The 20,611-nt window shown below is 43.9% G+C and overlaps 1 protein-coding gene across 1 annotated transcript in view; it reads right to left on the bottom strand.

The window, feature by feature from the left end:
- Nucleotides 1–3,961: 3,961 nt before the first annotated feature.
- Nucleotides 3,962–20,611, bottom strand: part of LOC306733571 (nesprin-2-like) — a gene marked incomplete at its 3' end in the record, with an annotated part of 37,730 nt that continues 21,080 nt past the window's right edge. The window contains exons 8-22 of the mRNA XM_079214840.1: nucleotides 13,842–14,032; nucleotides 13,567–13,717; nucleotides 12,603–12,785; nucleotides 11,045–11,182; nucleotides 10,760–10,954; nucleotides 8,201–8,504; nucleotides 7,673–7,806; nucleotides 7,456–7,585; nucleotides 6,601–6,809; nucleotides 6,207–6,398; nucleotides 5,898–6,023; nucleotides 5,183–5,374; nucleotides 4,914–4,988; nucleotides 4,527–4,576; nucleotides 3,962–4,172 (exon numbers count right to left, since the gene is read on the bottom strand). Of these exons, the coding sequence (XP_079070966.1) occupies nucleotides 3,962–4,172; nucleotides 4,527–4,576; nucleotides 4,914–4,988; nucleotides 5,183–5,374; nucleotides 5,898–6,023; nucleotides 6,207–6,398; nucleotides 6,601–6,809; nucleotides 7,456–7,585; nucleotides 7,673–7,806; nucleotides 8,201–8,504; nucleotides 10,760–10,954; nucleotides 11,045–11,182; nucleotides 12,603–12,785; nucleotides 13,567–13,717; nucleotides 13,842–14,032 (2,481 nt within the window). The remainder of the gene's footprint in view (nucleotides 4,173–4,526; nucleotides 4,577–4,913; nucleotides 4,989–5,182; nucleotides 5,375–5,897; nucleotides 6,024–6,206; nucleotides 6,399–6,600; nucleotides 6,810–7,455; nucleotides 7,586–7,672; nucleotides 7,807–8,200; nucleotides 8,505–10,759; nucleotides 10,955–11,044; nucleotides 11,183–12,602; nucleotides 12,786–13,566; nucleotides 13,718–13,841; nucleotides 14,033–20,611) is intronic.

Genomic DNA, 20,611 nt, shown 5'->3' with positions numbered 1-20,611 from the left:
ATATATCAAATTGCTAATATTAACTGTATGTATGTTTATATTCCTAAGATGCAAAACATTACTTTACATCACCCTTCCAGTTGGACCTTATTGTAGAAGAACTATGAAATATGTACGGTAGTTAACGGCCAGAGAACAAATTAATTACTGAATTTCTTTTTGCTTTACCTTCACTTCAAGAGTTGAGCTAGCGTACCAAATATTAGCAAGTTAACATGATTATTATATGCATGTTGACACAGTGCTGGCATGCTAAACGTTAGCATGTTAACATGCTTATTATATGCATGTTGACACAGTGATAAACATGCTAAACAGTAGCATGTTAACATGCTTATTATATGCATGTTGACAGTGCTAACATGCTATCAGTAGCATGTTAACGTGCTTATTATAGGCATGTTGACACAGTGCTAACATGCTAAACAGTAGCATGTTAACATGCTTATTATATGCATGTTGACAGTGCTAACATGCTATCAGTAGCATGTTAACATGCTTATTATATGCATGTTGACACCGTGCTAACATGCTGAACATTAGCATGTTAACATGTTTATTATATGCATGTTGACACAGTTCTAAAATGCTAAACATTAGCATGTTAACATGCTTATTGTATGCAAGTTGACACAGTGCTAGCATGCTAAAGTATAACGGTTTAGCTACGCTGGTAAAGTTAAACATTGTCCTGTTTAGGTTACTGCAGCACTTCAGATAGATTTGAATACTTCATTCATGACTTATACCTAGACTGAATACCGTGTTACCTTAGGCTGTCCTTCAAGGGTAAAGCTTACATGCAAATGCATGTTGATATGCTAAACCTGGCATTTTTTTTTAAACTATGTTTTGTTTGCTGCAAAGGAAGCAGAATGGAAAATGTATTAACGATTAAATTAACGCATACATTTATTTTATTTTTTTTAGAAAGAATTATTTAGATTTATTTATATCATCTAGTTTTTAACATTAAACAAAAAGGCATTTTCTGTACAAATCAAAATTTTATTAAACTGCACACAAAGTTCTATTTGCATGCTTTATGTAAGTATATATAGATCATATATCGATAAAGCTCATTATTGGCAACTCTTTTTGGAACAAACCTCCATTGAGCCCATTAATCATACGACACCTTCGGCTCATGAACGCTGCACGTTATTATTATTATTATTATTATTATTATTATTATCTGTTACAAATCTAATCGATTCAAAGCAGAAATAAACACACAGAATGCTTCTGGTAAACATTCTGTCATTCACAGAACACACAAGGAACCGTCTGATTTCTGTTCTCGGCTCTGCAGACGACTGTTTGCTTTGAGTTCTTGAACTTTTTGTCTCTTTGCACGTTTTGAAGCCTTGTGTTTCGGCTTGTTTGCCGTGTTCTTGATTCTTGCTCCCCGCTGACCACACAACCTCCTTTTAGTTGTTTGGTGCCATCAGAGTTCAAACGGCTTTGTTTTGATCCTTCAGAATATTGGATTCATAACCCTGAACACATCATTTAGGACCTTTTTGGACGTCCGGTCCGGTCGAGCTGTGCCACTTCGCTGCCAATGTAAATTCAGCCTTGGTGCCAGATTACCCTTCCACTGCTAGACGGATATGTGTCCACTGCGCCTTCTTTCCTGGTGTCTGTAGCTTGCACATGCATACCAGCACACACACACACACACACACACACACACACACACACACACACACACACACACACACTTCTATGAGATCTTTTGCCTGCTCTGAACCAGGGTCTTTCTCTAAACCCGGCAACACAGTCAACACAGTTTATTGTCAATCCAAAATGACAATTTATACCCATAAATAAAGAGTTCACAAAATAAATCCAACTTGAAAGACTTTTTGTCGTTTGTTTCTGTTCTGCCGAGTGTTGCGTTTTTATATCAAGTGATACCCTCTCACTAACATTTAGGATCAATTATGTTAACACTGGAAATGAAAAGCTTTTAAAGAATCTTTGATTGTGTAGATGTAGATGTTTTTGATATAGTAATGAAACAATTAACTGTAAATAGACATAATGCTGGAATGTTGGCTAAATTAGCTATTGTTATATCAGGGGTGCGTCTCTTTCTGACCCCTAGTGGTCAAGAATCAAGCAGCTGCAGCTTTTACCCGGCAGAAGAAGGTCGCTGTGGGGAAGAATCCTTCCTCTCCTCCCTGAATGTGGCAGATGTTAAAGAGGGGAAAGTTAATGTTTGAGTTTCAGCTGTAGTATAATTAGTGGAAATGTGTTTCTATGAACCAATCTGAGTCTGACGAGCCTCATTATGTCACCAGGAGCCAAAAACCACAACAACAAAAACTCAGATGGATCCGTCAACGCGTCGCTGTGTTCAACCTGGGCCCCGTTCCTCGTACGTGGTTCAACTAAGTCGATCAAATGTCCTATTATCCAGCTTAAATTACCCCGATGATTGACGTCAGGCTAACTCGGTTTCTCAAAGGCTGATCTGCGCTCAAACAGTTTCGTTAATTCGAACCAGACGTCAGTCATCAGGATAATTGTGCGTGCCCATTCCTTTTCAAAAGGGGAAAGAGTCGAGCACTGAATCCATGATCTTCTAACGCTACACTGTAAACAGAATTTATTTTATTTTATAACAGATTCTCCGACCACTGCTAATAGACGGAAACAGATTCCAACAACATACGCATTCATATCTAATATCCTTTGCGTTGTTTGCCAAAGACATACAGCATAAATCATGGAAAACTGTTTATTGTCAATCACAATAGACAATCTATACATCCCATAAATAATAGCTCACAAAATAAATCCAACTTTACACACTTTAGTTGTTTCTCTCTTTTGTGTTTGAGGCTGAGATTATATACAATTTATGATCAAAAATTTAAAATACTCGAATTAGTTTTTTAGGATCAATAATATTAACGCCGTATCTGCACAAATATCTTTAAATGTGTTGTATTGACACGACTACAAAGGAATCACTTATATTCATGTTCTGAAAAGAGTTTTAAAGAAGAAGCCGTATTTTACATTATTTTAACCTGCTGGATGTCCCAAAAAATAAATAAACACCTTTTAAAACTTAATTTAAATGATTTATTTTGATATAACTGCAATGTGAGATTTTGCACTGAGGGTTAGCTACTAACTTTAGAAGTTAACAAGAGGACTTCTTTTACAAAAAACCTTACGATTACTCCAATAAAGGAACATAATCATAGGAAAATATCTCTTTTTGAATCCACTGGCATGTAAATTATTGCGCCGTTAAATATAGATTTCAGTAACACTCTCAGTATTTTGCCCGTATATACATATATAAGCATGAATAACACCAATAAGTACATGTGGCTACAGAAAGGCATGTTGCAGAGGAATTGTCACTTCTTAATTATCACTCAAAACGTTTCTGTACAAAATGTGCGATCCATAAGTGTCTTCTTCTCTGAAAACGGCTGCAGTGGTAGAAACTGGCTTGTGTGCTTTGGTTCATAAAACTGTCCCTTTTTCCTCCAGTTTAGTACAAACATGAAAATATCCCATGGGTATTAAAATAGGGTCATGAATTTGTTTTGGTGGATGAAAGAACCAGTGATATGGCTTCTTCTTTGGTTTTCTTCATAACTGTGGAACTCCACAACAAAGAAATATATAGTTTTAAATACAAATTAAATTAAATTTTAAAAACAAAAGATGGCCGGGGCTTCTTTTTTTGTTTCTTTGTACCGGCACATTAACGCTATTTAGGTTTCAATTTTTTTATTTTATTTTCTGGGACAGACCGAACCTGTGGCAGCTCTCATGATGGGCGGGGCTTCTTTTTGTGTGAAAGGGAGACGTGTCTTTGTACATGTTCAGGGCTCCATCTTGGATTTTTCTTCATGTGTGTGTGTGTGTGTGTGTGTGTGTGTGTGGGGGGGGGGGGGGGGGGGGGGTAGCGCAGCATCATGTGGGCGGGGCATCATGTGGGCGGGGGCCCGTTAGTGTAGCGCAGCATGGGGTAGAAGGAGCGGGCAAAGTTGTTGGCCAGCGTGCAGCTGTGGTTGTCGTCGCTCAGCGGCACGAGGCAGACAAGGACCAGCAGCAGGAGGAAGAGCAGGTGGAGGGGGATGGCGGCGCGAAGGACCCGCTGGAAGAAGGGCCGCCGGGGGGGAGCAGCCCGCCTCTCCTCCCTGAAGAGGGCGGAGGAAACAGAGGGTTGAGGGGAATGCTCTTTATTATCATTATTATTCTTTACTTTGGAGCAGTAGTTTCACAAACACTTTTTTTTTCTTTAGTTCTTCCTAATCCCCAAAATGTAAACATAATTTAAAAAGTGACCCCACTGCTTTACATCAAAGAAATCGTTGCTATGAAAACTGTAATAATCGAGAGTAAAAAAACAGTTCTACAAAGACTCGTCTGTTGAAATGTAATTATTTCTGATCTCCTCAGTTGTTTTTATTTAATTTGGAGGAACTGAACCTTTTAGTTAAAAAAAAGAAAAAAGAATCATGCATGAATAAGTTCTATCTTGTAAAAAACACCTTTTAGTCGCTGGTTGTTCAACAGAAGCCGCCTGCAGACCTGCAGTCTCCTGTAGCGACAAACACACAACACAAGTTACTCACTAGTTCACCTTCAAAACACACAACAGAAAACAGAACATTTACTATCTAAGAAGTACTTAAAGTATGAAATACTTATTTGACATTAAAACATTCCCTACCTGTGTTTTACTATAATAATATGATGTTTTTGGATTAATATTGCTGCTGCATTTATGTTGCATTGGCTCTTTTTCCACATTCCTACAGCTCCACACAGACAAAAGATGTTTTAAACTTCAACTAAAAGTTGAAGTGAATGTTTAAAAGTTGAAATGAATGTTTTAAAGTGGCTTGACTTTAACCAGAGTAAACATTCAGGTGTACCGTGTGCAGCAGCAGAGGAGAGCCCAGTGTTCCCAGTCCAATGCTGTCCATCTCTGAGCTGGTTGAGCTGGTTTCCTGAGACACAGACGACAAACCATCAGATTAGACCCAGAGGTCAGAGGTCACAGGTTTTAAAAAATAAATAAAAAGGGTTTTGTTGGAAAGCTTCCAGGCAAGTAAGATATCACTTCATAACAATAAACCAAATATCATATTGCCACAAATAAATACAAAATAAATGAGGCCTCGTGAAGAGCCAGGCGGCCTACCGTTCTCCCCCGCAGCTCACTCAGCTCGACGGACACCTGGCGCAGCAGCAGCTGGAGCTTGTTGCTGATGACGTGCACCTTCTCCTTGGCCTCCAGGCGGTCCTCCCCCGTGGCCTCCAGGAGGAGCTGAGAGGAGATCTCCTGCAGCGAGGACACCTCCCGCTGGCGGCCACGCAGCTCCTCCTGCAGCGCCTGCAGGCAGGAGCGACAGAGAGCACAGCGGTCAACAGGGTGTGAGATTATAGTTTTAACTCTATTTACTATTTACATCTGGAGTGGGCAGATGGAAAAATACTGTCTTTAAAGTGCTGACAAAAATATAGATGTGGTCAGTAAATAGCTCCACCACTAACTTCATTTGTTTGAGGTGAAACTTTATGCTCAACGAAAGTTTTTTGTTTGTTTGTAGAAAGTGAGACAATGCTGGGTGACAATCTGAGAAGATTTTATTTTCCTAACCTGATTCCATGAAATGATCATTGTCGAATTAATTGTGTCCAAATGTGTATATTTACAAGCAATTAAGCCCCGCCCACAACTGGAGAGGACAACAACCAATCTCTCTCCATTGACTTTGTATTGAGTGAAGGTGCCTTGTTGTTACTTTTGGAAATACATAAAAGCTGCTATGTAGTGGGATGCACAATCAAACACAACTAAGTTTTGAAGAAAATGAACTTCCTGCTAAAATATTTTTTTTGACATGCTGACTCACCGTCAGCCCGTCTCGCTGCTGCATGATGGAGTGAGATGTCGACTGCTCACCGACGTTCACCACGGAGAGTTTGTTCTCAGCCTGAGAGAGCCACAGCAGCAGAGAATGCAGCGTCTCATGGAACTCCTGAAGAAGAAGAAGAAGAAGAAGAAGAAGAGGAAGAAAAAGAGGATGAAGGAGAAGAAAAATAAGAAGAAGAAGAAGAAGAAGAAGAAGAAGAAGAAGAAGAAGAGGAGGAAGAAGGAGTCATTTAAACGTCCACATGTCTGAACTCCATCCTCCTCATGACCTCGTCACTGGTTGTCCCACCTGACACTGCATCAGAGCGGCCTGCAGCCTCCCCTCCCAGCTCTCCAGGCCGCCGCAGGCCAGCGTCCAGCTGTGATTGGCTGAGCCGAGGGCATCCCGCAGCTCGGCGCTGTCGCCCCGCAGGAAGTGGCGGCTGCTCAGGTTGACGGAGATCATCAGACACTTGTAGCTGTTGAAGGTCTTCTGCATCTCCTGGAGGGAGAGAGAGAGAGAGAGAGAGAGAGAGAGAGAGAGAGAGAGAGAGAGAGAGAGAGAGAGAGAGAGAGAGAGAGAGAGAGAAAAGGAAAGAGAGAGGGGAAGAGAGAGAGAGAGAGAGAGAGAGAGATGTGGTTTAAGATTTTAAGGTTTAAGGCGTTTCTTCTTCTCCGCGCGGTGATCTGTCAGCGTTTCTTACTTTTAGTTCCCCGATGTTGGCCTCGATGTCTCGGGTGCTGGTGGCCGGCGCGATGCTCTGCAGCCTCTGCAGCTCCGGCAGCACCCGGCCCAACCAGGAAGTGATGTTGCCGAGGTCAGAGTTCAGCTTCTGCCACTGCTCCAGGTCCGGCTCCTCGTCCTCGCCGCTGAACTTCTGCACCTGCAGCAGCTCCCAGCGCTCGATCACACCTGCAGAGTCACGCTGTTACTTTAGTTGTGTCTCTAAACGTACGAGCAGGACGACTTTTTACAAACCAAGTTATTTCACGGGTAACGGAGCTTTTCATTTATTGATTTCTGTCTGGATGTCAAGAGAATTTCAACAAATGTAATTTAAAAAAAGGAAGATTATCAAAGCTTTAAATGGTGTTTAAAGTGTTTTCTTCAACTTATTGTGTAAATGATCCAAATAAATTATTACCACTTAACTGATGAGGCATTTGTCTGAAAACTGTAATGAAACATACGACAAACACAGGTTTCTTTTAAATAGTGCTGACACAACAAGTTGACAAAAAATGTAATAATAATTTTGCCAACTGATTAAGTTAATATATAATATAATATATTTTTTGTATTTACTATTTGCTGTTGGCAGCTGCACAAATGTGTGGCTATGCATTTTTCATCTGTTTTATGTAGTTTGGTTTGTTAGTTCTTTGGACCGTCAATCAAATAAAACATGACAGGAATTACATTTTTTTTTAATTATTAAATCACTAAATCCAAAAAGTAGTTGTGAAATATTATGAATCCTTACATTGTCTGCCAGAGTTGTTTAAAACACAAACATTTTACCCAGAAAGAAAACGTTGTTTTCCTGCACCACCGGTACCTGTGCTGGTCTGCTTGTCCGCAGTACTGCTGGTCAGACCCGGGTCCTCCAGATCCTCCTCGTCGTTCAGGATCAGCTTCACCCTCTTCACGCTGTCGATGCTGCCGCTGCATTCCGACATCAGCTTAGCCTGAACGCACACACACACACACACACACACAGTTAGATTTCTTGAGACGATGGGCTCTCGAAGCCCTCGGTGTCTGTCAGTCCTTACGTAGCCCTGCTGGTGGAAGGCGGTACTGCCGGTGGGAGACGAGCCGCTGAGGCCTCGGAGGATTTCTCGGGGAACTCGTTTCCGCTCCGGGGAGCCGGGCTGATGCCAGCTGGGCGGGCCGGTCACGGACTTCACTGAGGAGAGAGAGAGGGAAGGAAAACGAAAAGGGTAGAATAATAGGGAAGAGAAGAAATGGAGACGGGGCCAAAACAAAAATATATATAAAAACATTAACCACAGAAAAAGAGAGAACGGAGTGATAAATAGAACCATGAAACTCGTCACACAGACTTGTGATTTACTCAAACCACATGCATCCGTCAAATACATGCAACTCATTCAAACATCATAAAGTTATGATCTTGGTAAACAATTGTTACAACGGAATAAAAGGGTTTGAATGTCATTGTTTCACGGAATCTGTGCCTGATTATTAAAATTAAAATAAAACCTTTCAGCAGGTAATGTTGTACATAATACACATAAAAAAATACAAATACACAATACACAATACAAATGAGCGGTCACCTGACAGGGCGCTGAAGAAGGTGGCCTCGTCCTCATCTTCCTCATGTGACGACGACCCCCCCACGTCCACGGTGTGGTCCCACTCCAGCGGGATGGAGTCCACGCTGATGGGGGTCTCTCTTCCTGACCGCTCCAGGGGCGGCGCGAGGAGGTGGCATGCAGCCTGCTGACCGGCGGAGACTCCACTCACAGCTGGAACCTCTTCCTCCTCCTCCTCATTCCTCGCCGTCTCCCAGGAGGAAGTCCCGTTGGTAAGATCAGCTGAGTCGTCCAGGTCCGATGGCTCCCTCTCCTCCTCCAGGACCTTCAAGAACAAGAAGAAAATCATTTAACTTAAATGTAAACAAGCCAAAGTCTCTCTGGCACAAAAGGTTGCATAAGGTCAAAGACTTCAACTTTTTTATTTGTATAACAAGTCAAAAATTCCTTTCAGAGGGACATTATACCATAATTCGGTGTGGCGATGCCAGCAAGGCTGCTGGCAAGTACACTGCATGTCCTGCGGGCTTAATAATCATAATAATAATCATAGTCCCACAAGATGTTTGCGAGTATCTCCTCCTGTGCGTTGCCAGCACATGCGTCAAAATACATCAAAACGTGCGGCTTGCATCGGGAATCGTGTGCTATGACTTTTCTAAGAGATTCGGCCAACCGTTTCCCCCAAAAGCGAGAAATTGTCCCATTCAAAAAATGTTGGGCACAAAAATGTGCCCATAGTGGCTTGCCATACTTTAACGTAGATAAATGATTTAAAATTTAAAACCTTGACAAAAGGATGAAGTATATTTGCCTAAGTGGGAATTGTTTGATAGCTAGCACAGTTTTCATGTAATCATTGTTTAAGTTTAGGAATATTTTTGACTTTTTCAGAGTTTACAATGCAAGGCACGGAATGTTGTGGAGAGCCAACTGCCAGAGTGAGAGGGAGCAACAGAAACTTGTAAAAAAAACAACCTTATTTTGCCTTTAGTCCCACAATTCTCAGTCTTCATACATCATTGTTGGATAAAAACGTAGGAAATATTGTGCTTGTGGTACACAGCGTCATGGAATCCTACAAACTTTTTTGTCAGCAAGCCTGAAAGTTCAGCCAACTGCTCCATTGGACTCCATGTTAAATCGGACCACAATTTTCTCTCATGAAGCAAACAGGAGCACTTTCTGAACTGCCCTTACGCTCTCATTTCTACACCCCACAAACATTTAAAGGACATTTCTGGGTTCACATGAGTCTTATCTCTCTCATGATTCATTTTTTGTTGGTGTTCGGAGTCATGGTTTTTGATAAAAAGCAAGAGATTGACCGGTTCACTCGTTGAAAATCACAGTCCAGTCTGCTTCTCACCCCGGTGCTGTCACCATGACAACCAGTGACACGCACGCACACACGCACGCACAATAACCTTTAAAAAGGGCAACACATTAAAAAACAAATTAAATATAAATTACAATTGATTGATTTCAATGAACTTGCAATGTTTATTTTGTGAACCGCAATTATTATTATTTTTATTTATTATTATTTTTATTTATTATTATTTTGGGACAAGCTACTTGTTAAACTGAATAAAACATTTAGGTTTAGCCTAATTTAATTTAGTATTAAGATGAGCGAAGCAATATATATTTTCTATCATTATTTCTGTATTCTATGTAGTCTTCATTAGTATTCTATTAGAGTAGAATTATACATGTCTTTGTTTAGGTTTATTCATTGTACTTTTATCTTTTAAGCATTTTGAGTTTCACACACTTCTAATATTACAATAATATAAATCATTCTTATTCTTTATCATTATCATGCTTCATCTTCTTCTTATCATTCTTCTAATCATCATTATCTTTGTGTCATGTTGAAAGCCAAGGAAGTTTTTAATAAATAGCTTGAAACATGTGCTGAGGACTTGAGGAGGTCTTGAAGTCATCATCATCACTGAAACCATATTAGTACTACTACTATTACTACTACTACTACTATTACTAATATTACTACTATTACTACTATTAATACTATTCCTAATATTACTCCTATTACTAATACTACTGCTAATTATATGACTATCACTACTACTAATAATATTACTAATACAAATACTATTACTACTGTTAATACTATTACTAATACTAATACTATTACTACTACTACTACTACTACTACTATTACTAATACTAATAATATTACTATCACTACTACTATTACTACTACTAATACTAATATTACTATTACTAAGACTATTACTACTACTATTACTACTTCTGATAATATTACTACTACTACTCCTACTATAACTAATAATAATACTAATACTATTACTAATACTACTGCTGATACTATTACTATTATACTATTACTAATACTTATACTACTGCTATTACTATTACTAATATTATTACTATTACTACTACTATTACTATTACTGTGACTAATACTATTCACATGAATAGTAATATTACTAATACTATTACTAATACTAATACTATTAATATGATTAATACTACTACTATTACTACTACTATCCCTGCATTAAAAAGAAGCAACACGATCATCGTACTGACCGGCCTCCGGTGGACGAGCCGCTGGTGGAAGCGAGCCACGCGGCCGAACACCTCCTGGCAGTACGAGTGTAGCTCCTCCAGCTCGTCCTCGATCAGCACGGCGTCCAGGGGGGCGCTCTTCTGGATCAGGTTCTCCCCGAACACGATCAGGGCGTCGATCTTGTTGGTGTTCAGGGTGATCTCCTGCTGGAAGCCCTGCAGGGTGGAGAGGGGGAGACTCTGGTTTATTTATATTATGGGATGTATTGCTGGCCGACCGCCGTGTGCTCGTGGCAGCAGACTCACGTTGAGCTGCCTCATCTTGTCCTCCACGTCGCTCTCGGAGAAGTGCTCCACGTTGGTGAGCTGGAGGTCCATCTCCGTCAGCCAGACCAGGATCCCCTCACGCGTCCCCTCAAAGTCCTCCCTCTGGGAGGTGAAGTGCTGCAGAGAGGCGTCAGGGTTTAGTTTAGCTGGCAGGGAAACAGTAAAGTTATCTTCATGTCAATCATGTCTGTCATATGGGTGGATTTGTTGTCATTTTATTATCATTTTTATTATGTTATTTTTTTATTTTAGTTGTTCTGTTTGTCTCTGTCCTTGTAAAGCATATTTGAGTATTCAGAAAAGCGCTATATATAATTAAAGTATTATAATTATTATAATTATTATCATTATTATGTTGTTCCAAGGGGAGGGCTCATCCTTTCTTTCCGGCGTTAAGAGTTTATTTCGGGAGTTTTTCCTCATCAGAATAATTTATTGGTTGAGTACATTGCAATTTAACAACGGTGAAAGGTGCATAACAATACACATAGACAATAAAAACAATAAAATAATATTTTCATTATCCAATGCAAGGATCCAAGGAAAAGGCAATTTGCTATAAAGCCTTCTGAGGCAAATTTGTGATTTGTGATATCAGGGGTTACAAATAAAAATGAATCTAAGGAACAATATTGGTATAAAATCTAATAGTATTTAAGTATTCTATACATTATTTATTATGTATTTATATTATTGAATAAATAATAAATGATTTATTTACGTATTTATATATATATAAATACAATATTATTTATTTATACAATATTATAATGTATTTATATAATACTAAATAAATAAACACAATATTATTTATTTATATAATTTATATATATATTGATGTGTTATTTATTTATATAATTTATATATTTATGTATTATTTATTTATAGTTTTAAATAAATAAATATGATGCATTTATTATTTATTAAAATTATTAAATAAATAACATATTATTAATGTATATACTATTATTATGTATATAATATTTAACAGTATAAAAGTGTTGTATGAATGAAATGAATATTATCTCAGCACCAGGACATATGAGCCCTCCTCTATTGACCACAGTGGCTGCGTGTGTGTTGACTCTGGTCTGCTGCACATTCCTGTGACGTAAATATAAATATCGCTTAAAGCCCGCAGAGGTCAAACAGCAGCGATCTTTGATCTCATTCACTTCAATAAAGCAACATAAGCGTCCTCATAAGCGTCCTCATAAGCGTCCTCATAAGCATCCTCATAAGCATCCTCATAAGCATCCTCATAAGCGTCCTCATAAGCATCCTCATAAGCATCCTCATAAGCATCCTCATAAGCATCCTCCATCTGCTAAGCGACAAACATCCGACTTCTTGCAAGCGTGGCGTCTCGTCAACGTCTGAATGACCTCAATCCCGGCGGCTTAAAGCCGAGCGGAGAGCAGGGAGCCGCTACTCTGCCTTCTGATCGTCATCTCACTCGTGTTCATGGCGCTGTCAGTGTTGCTGGTACACTGGGGTTTCTGGGTATTGAAGTTCAAATGCGTTGACCCCGTCTCACCTTGAGTCTGCGGAGCACAGACGCCACCCTCCTCTGCAGGCCGTCCCACCTCCGGTTCCCCTCGCGCACCAGGACCTTGAGCTTGCTGGCGGCGTCAGTCCGGTTCTCTCGGGCCAGGCGACGGTACTGTTTGTTGACGAGCTCCAGCTGAGTCAGGCGCTCGTGGACCTGCCGCTGGAACGCCTGGCGGGAGAGCGGAGAGGAAACACGAGTCACGATGCTGGGAAGCCAAAGACGGGTTTTTAAAGTTTGTGCTGCACTTCGTGAAAGTGACAGTACAATGTGCTCGTATACGGTGTGTCAGTCTGCAGCTTAGAAGCTCTGGAAGTTACAGAATCTGTATGGATAAATCCGTCCGTGGTGCTGAAGTAGATGGATATGTAATTGAAAATTCAAAGCTAGGGGGTTGTTAGAAACCTCCCCGATGAAGGCAAGATACCCCTTTTATACTTCATATACATTCAAATTCATTTTTTGCATATTATCATACTTTTAATTTCCATTGAGAGAGTCCATCACATGCCTTTGTTATGACCTTTTATTGTTTTAGATCAGTGCAAACTAACAAAAACAAGTGCACTCTTATTGTTACAATGCATAGTGCACTTTACACAGTGCAAACTGATTGTGCAATACTGTTCTCATATTTTTGTGTTTCTAATGTTTACCTTAAGTTGATTGTAATTCTGTGTGGAAGGAGGACCGAACAAAATACATTTTTCATTGCACGGAGTAACTGTCCGTTATCTGTGCATATGACAATGAAAATATCTTTATTCTTCTAGAATCTTTATTTAAAAGTGACTGCATTTACGTGCAAAACACTTTTAACTATGTCACCAGAGACAAAAGGTGCTTGATGGGAACGTTAATGATGAACTGATTGGTCGGCCTTCCTTTCCGATATTCTGCTAAAAGAGAAAAAAAACTGAAAAAGAATGAAAGAAAGAATGTGTCTCCTGACCTCAAACTTCTTGAGCTCCTCCTTGGCGCCGGTGTAGAGGACGTCGGCGGAGTCCGGCTGCGCCGCGATGAGCTCAGCCGCCTTCAGCCAGTCTTCAAAGCGAGAGAAGTCGTCCAGGAACTTACACCAGAGACGCCAGGTCTCCTCAATCCTGGAAGCAAATCATTAAATCATAACATGCACTCTCTACTCTAATTATTCTTTACGAAACGTGAAATAACAACCCAAACCAGACGGGATACAGATTTCAAAGGGGGGTTTCTGCGCCCGCTCACCTCATCCTCCTCTCCATGGACATTGCGCAGATGTTCCTCCAGCGCCGGTCCAGGCTGCGCGTCGTCTGCTGGATGGAGTCGTTCTCGCCGTCGCTGCTGCCACAGGCGTCGGCGTCGCAGAGCAGGACATCGCAGAGCGTCAGCACCGACGCCACGCTGTCCGTGTGCTGCTCAATGTCCCGCTGCAGGTCCTGCAAACGGTCCGAACCGAACAGTTTGAAACTCAGTTACCGGGCAGGTATTTAACTCATCCATACAACAGTATGCTTTGGAAGAAAGTAAGGGCTCTCAGTTTAAGCTTTCAAAAAGCTGCCTGGATAAACCACACATGATGTGCACAGATGATGTCTACAAGGAGAACAAGCGTGTTTCATCACCTGCATCTCTGCAGGAGGATCTCATGTCCATCCCACTATTTTGGTTCCTTTAGATTTTAAATGTTCTCACAGAAGTACGGCCCACACAAACCTGCAAAGCCCCATAAGTGCTGCGTCTCAAGTAGTTATTTAAACTCTGAGCCCTAGGGTACCCTAATATGGGGTTCCGTTTATATCAGGTCACAAGGTACAAATCTAGACAAATAACATGGTATATAAATAAAAAAAATACATGTTAGATATCAAATTAAACATAAAAAGCAGGGCTACAATAATATGTAATACCTCTAAACACAACTCAAACAATACATAGGATTAGGGGTTAGGGTCTGCCGTCTAGTTCTTCCTGAGTGGAAGGTGGAAGGACAGAAGTCCAGCATTGTATCCCCGTCGAGTCGAGGACGTAGCAGCGCACTTCAAAAGCTACAACAGGCTCTGTTTACTTTCAAGGTATGTCCAAAAGAAACACACTGCTTTCCCCTGTATTCACCCTGAGTCTAGAAAGATCTGTTCTCCCTTTAAACCAATCGCTCTCTAATGCATTATCATTATATTGTAACGGACTGAGGGAAATGTTGTGTTAAAAATCTTATGTTCAGGATGTAAGTGAACGTCTCATGAGCTGGTAGCTGTGAAGCGTGTCTGTGATTGGAGAGCGAGGATGTTGTTGTGTGGGGTTGTGTTACGACCCGTTCGGAGCAGAGTCTATGACCCGGAGTTTTGCTGTTGTTTTGGCGTAGGCTACGGCCCACAGTAGCCTGTTCTATGTTCCCTGAATAAACACCCTATAAGCCATCTACGTCTCGTAGCTTTCCTGACCCAGGGTCGCTACATTTGGTGTCAGAAGTAAAACTTTCACTATCATCAACATCGCCACGCGAGTTAGCAGCAGAGAAGCTAAGTGGCTAACGCTCGTCAACGTTGAGAAACATGACGTCGGGGAGCCGTCTCAAGATTAAACGGGAAGGAGAAAGTGACGAACGAGAATGGGACGGCGCAGCCGGGGCCTGGCAGACGACGGAGCACCAAGAGCGGGTAAAAGAAATGACCGCGAGGATGGCTGCAGAGGCTGGCTTTGGCCACTCGGTGAGGGAAATGGCGGCCGTAGAGGAATAACTGCGGCCGCAGAAAGGGACATGACTGAGCACACTGAGACACGCAGAGAAGCTATTCCGTCCACAATAAAGACCCCCAGATATGATGGTAAATCCAACTGGGAAGCTTAACATGCACAATTTGAACTATTAGCCCATGCCAGTAGATGGTCCACTAAAGTAAAAGCTCTCCAGTTAGCAATGTGCCTCACGGGTGACGCTTTATCAAGCCTGCTGCTGCTGAGTCCCGATGATAGGAGTGATTATGATGCACTAATTGGGGCTCTAAAGCGACGATTTGGACAATGCTCTGCCACTAGCCTGCTCCGCTCTGAGCTATGCAGCAGACAGCGACGGCCAGAGGAGCCGCTGAGGGAGCTCGCTAATGACATTGAGGGGCTTGTTCACCGCACCTACGCCCACATACCCCCGTCCATCCAAAGCGAGCTAGCTAGGGACCATTTCCTCCAGGCCCTGCTGCCAGCTGACCTGCGCATCCAGACACTACTCGCTCACCCTGGGTCGCTCCAGGAGGCTTTGGAGTCAGCAACGGAGAGAGAGATGTTGTGTGCTGGCGCCATGGGTAAAGTGGTTGAAAAAGCACCAAAGGGGAGCCCTGCTTGTGAGACGGAAAGGGAGTTGGCGCAGCCTGCCTGGGTGGGAGAGCTAACTCAGCTGGTGAGGGCTGCCACTTTGAGAGATGAGAGGCAAGACGCCACGACCAAGAGTCTGCTGGGGGTGTGGCCAGCCTGGCCACCTGGTCCGACACTGCCCCCATTCCACCGCGAACAAGGGAAACGAGCCGGGGACCGCATAATCAGGACGATGCGGACCCCTGGCACCCTGTCCCAGCCCCCTCTAATTAACGAAGCTACGCAACCGTCCGGCCAAATAGGGACAACCAGACCACTGGAGGATTTTGATGGTCAGCTAGAGCAACTAGTGGTGCTGAATCGAACCTGGATAGGAGACTGTTGGTATGCACCGCTCACCATTGGAGGGACATGCTGCTCTGCACTGGTAGACACAGGTTCGTCAGCAACCCTGGTGAGGCCCGATGTGGTGACAAATGGAACTGATATTTTTCCCACTATAGTGAAAATAGTCACCGGGGAGCGAACTCCCATGGTTGGGGAAGCAATAGTGACTCTGGGGCTGGGGAAAAAGGCTATCCGCTGCCCGGTGTGGGTTGCTAACCTGGAGGACTGTATACTGGGACTGGATATTCTCGGGGCTTTGGACTGTGTCATCAGCACAAAGAGATGGCCATGTCATCCAGATGTGGCGCCAGCCACCCCGGCCTGGCCGTGTTGCGACCCACACGGTTGCCACACTGACGGCTGAGACAACCCCTAGCTGCATCCCTTCAAATGAGCTACCCACACTGCCAGCTGCTGAGTTGCACCCACCCCCAGCCTCTGTCCGGCCAGCTGCAAGTCCACACACACAGGTGACAAACGCCTCTCCACCTGACGACCGTGAAAGAGTCTTGGCAGTGAGGGAGGTCTGGCAGACAAACTGTGGTGGTCTGACTCCTAGCGAACAAGATCTCTTGTAGCAGCTGCTTCTTGAGTTCAAGGACTGTTTTTCAATGTGGGCCGCACAGATCTCATCCAGCATTACATCGAAACAGGAGATGCACGGCCGATTAGGATGAGACCTCGATGCCTCCCACTGGCCAGGCAGGCTGCGGCAGACAAAGCCCTGCAAGAGATGCAGCGAGCGGGAATCATCGAGCCTTCCACCAGCCCCTGGGCCTTGGCGATCGTCCTGGTCCCCAAAAAGCAGAAGGAGGCGTGGCATTTCTGTGTGGACTTCAGGCCCCTCAACAAAGTGAAAAAAAAGGACTCCTACCCCCTTCCACGCATCGACGAGGCCCTCGGCACGGTGGCAGGGTCAGCCTGGTGACGCAGCAGACTGACAGCTGTGGACGCAGCATAGTGGGGGTGCAAACAGGAAGAGGATGTCGACATAAGGCCAGTGCTCGCTTGGGTGGGATCCCAACAGCGACCACCTTGGGGAGAGGTTACCATGTGTTCTCGAGCCACAAAGGGTCTCTGGTCAATTTTTCAAGCCCTGCGACTGCGTGATGGTGTACTGCAGAGGGGGTGGAAAGAGCCGGTGACTGGAGAGACACAGTGGCAAGTGGTGGTGCCCAGGGCTCTGAGAGAGACAGTGCTCCGGGCAATGCATGGAGCTCCGGGATCTGGTCACTTTGGCGTTACGAAGACCCTCCGTCGCCTCCGCCAGGGGTTCTACTGGGGCCAACATAGGCGGGATGTGGAGTACTACTGCCGCCGCTGCGACCGCGGCACAGCGAAGAAAAGCCTTGCAGACAGATCTCATGCCCAGCTCCAGCAGTTTCCGGCTGGGTGTCCCATGGAGAGGGTGGGGATTGATGTTCTTGGACCGTTTCCTCACTCAGAGAGGGGCAACCGTTACATCCTCACTGCCATGGACTATTTTACTAAGTGGCCCGAAGCTTACTGCATGCCGAACCAGGAGGCGGAGACAATTGTGGATGCTCTGGTGGGGGGAATGTTCAGCAGATTTGGGGCCCCTGAAGTCATCCACACAGATCAGGGCAGAGACTTTGAGTCCTGTGTCTTCGCCGCCATGTTTGACAAACTGGGATCCCACAAGACCCGCACTACACCCCTCCATCCACAGAGCGATGGGCTGGTCGAGAGATTCAACTGCATGCTGGCACAACATCTGGCCATAGTGGCAGCTAAACATCAACGCGACTGGGACGACCACGTGCCTCTTGTGCTGATGGCTTACAGGTCTGCTGTGCAGGACTCCACTTCCTGCTCTCCTGCCCTTCTCATGCTCGGCAGAGAAATCCGGACGCCAGGGGAGATGATGATGGGGAAACCTCCTGACGCCCCTGCGGGTCCCACCGGGGCTCGACTATGCTCGGAAACTCCAGGACCGCTTGGAGTCGGCCCACAAGTTTGCCAGATGCGCAGTGCGCGCGTAAGGCAAAAGAGGAACTACGATGTGCACGTCAGAGGACGACATTTTGAAGTCGGAGAGCTGGTCTGGGTGTATAGCCCTCAGAGGAAGAAGGGCAGGTGCCCAACGCTCGATAGTGAGTGGGTGGGGCCTTGCCGAGTCCTGGAGAGACTTGGAGAGGTGGTGTACAGGGTCCAGCTGCCACCACGAGGAAGGAAAGTCGCTCTGCACAGAGACAGGCTGGCCCCCTACTGGGGCACATTCACCCCGGGGCACGGGGAACCCTGGACTCAGCCCAGACTACCCCCAAACCCTTCCCAATGGGCCCAGCCTTTCGCCCGCCCCTTCACAGACTGGTCTTGGTGTCCCTGGCCCCGCCCCTCCCTTCCCTTTCTCTGCCCTTGGTCCCAGCGTCCCCTCAACCCCTTTTCCTTCTCCCCAGCGCCGACGGCAGCCTCGGAGGAACCGCAGGCCCCCTGGCCACCTGAGAGACTTTGTTTGTCCCCTCGGGGGCGAGGGACTTTGTGGGGGGAAGGTAGTGTAACGGACTGAGGGAAATGTTGTGTTATAAATGTTATGTTCAGGATGCAAGTGAACGTCTCATGAGCTGGTAGCTGTGAAGCGTGTCTGTGATTGGAGAGCGAGGATGTTGTTGTGTGGTGTGGTGTTGTGTTACGACCCGTTCGGAGCAGAGTCTATGACCCGGAGCAGACGTGAAGCTGGTTGAGAGGCTTTCACGGGGTTTTGCTGTTGTTTTGGCGTAGGCTACGGCCAACAGTAGCCTGTTCTATGTTCCCTGAATAAACACCCTATAAGCCATCTATGTTTCGTAGCTTTCCTGACCCAGGGTCGCTATAATATTCATCTATTTATATCTGTGTTGTTGCTGCTGATGTTATTATTGATTTTACTAATATTATTTTAGTTTTTCTTACATTATATTCTCTTTATATCTCTGCATCGGCAGTCATAGTCACCAATTCTTGGACTCAATGGAGAGCACTTTTTAAGAAATATAAAGTATGGATGGTGGTGAACAGCGCAACATTTGTTGTTTTTTTTATACATTGTTGCACCGGTGATATTTAAATACGTCACTTGTTTTAGAGACAACCTGCTAACGCTTAAGATTCATACGCTGTGAAGTATTATTACTGTAATAAAGCTTTTATTCTTTTATGCCACATTGTTGTTATTATGACACCGCAGATTAATTAATCAAAATATAAAAAGGGACTAAAATTGGCGACAAAATTGTAAAAGTTATTTTAGAAGCCTTCAAGAACTGACTGTGTATTTTGGTCTGTGTGTGTGTGTGTGTGCGTGTGTATGCGTGTGTGTGTGTGTGCGCAGCCTGACAGCACTTTTGTCAGCTCTCGTTTGTTCAGTTACCACTCTCCGGGTTGCCATGATGAAAGCGTAAAGAGCCCCTCCACACAGGAAGTCATTTCAGCCGTCTGTCATCCGCTAATGGGGAGGGGGGAGAGAAAAAGAGAGAGAGAGAAAGAGAGAGAGAGAGAGAGCTGCATTCTCTTTTCTGGGGAACAGGCTCCTTTTTGGGGCTTTCACCGCAGCTGTGCTGCATTTTCTTCATCACTTTTACCAATTTCTTTTTTCCTGGTTTCTGCCTGTCTGTCATACGTCTCTACCTGTCTGTCATGAACCATTTATTTCCTCATTCATAAACTCAGATGCATCCCGGTCCAAATTCAGACTGGCCGCCAAAGAGTCGGGTGTATATTTTTTCTTCCGTCACTCTCCACATTTTAAAACACAATATTTCAGTTTTTTTGGGAGGAGAGGAAACAATTAGCAGGTCTGCGTACTCCTTACTTTAACATTTTGTGAAATCCATGCATCTTGACACAAAATCTAGCATAAAAGTAGAAGAAGAAACATCCAAACTCTCCTGGAACCTGTAGATTTTTGACAGCGCCGGCAGCTTTTTATGAAAGCTTTCTTTGGGCCGCCGGCTGAGGCCGAGCTCTCGAGTGCATTTACCGTCTCTCGGCCCAGCTTGACGGCCGCCACCCTTCACAAATATGTCCTGGGATTTTTTACTTTGCAGCGAGCATTACTCTCCTCTCCTTTCGCAGAGTCCTCGTGCTGCGGACCGCGGCAGGGTGGGTGTCACATAAAGGTTTTAAGAGCAGGCGTGCATCATGAGCCAATGAGAGAGCTGCTTCTTGCCCCGCAGAGTGGAGTCTCCATTCTGGACCTGAAAGCTTTTTACGCCGTTGCGCTTTGTAGTTTAACTTTATTGAAGAAGTTGTACTTTCTTGATTCTTGTTGTGTTGAGTTTGTACTCATGGTTGAATGCACTTGTTGTAAGTCACTTTGG

This window comes from Taurulus bubalis (assembly GCF_910589615.1).
Source record: "Taurulus bubalis genome assembly, chromosome: 1".
NCBI lineage: Eukaryota > Metazoa > Chordata > Actinopteri > Perciformes > Cottidae > Taurulus > Taurulus bubalis.
The sequence above is the reverse complement of the archived record's forward strand: the minus strand, read 5'-3'. Positions and strand labels throughout refer to the sequence as shown.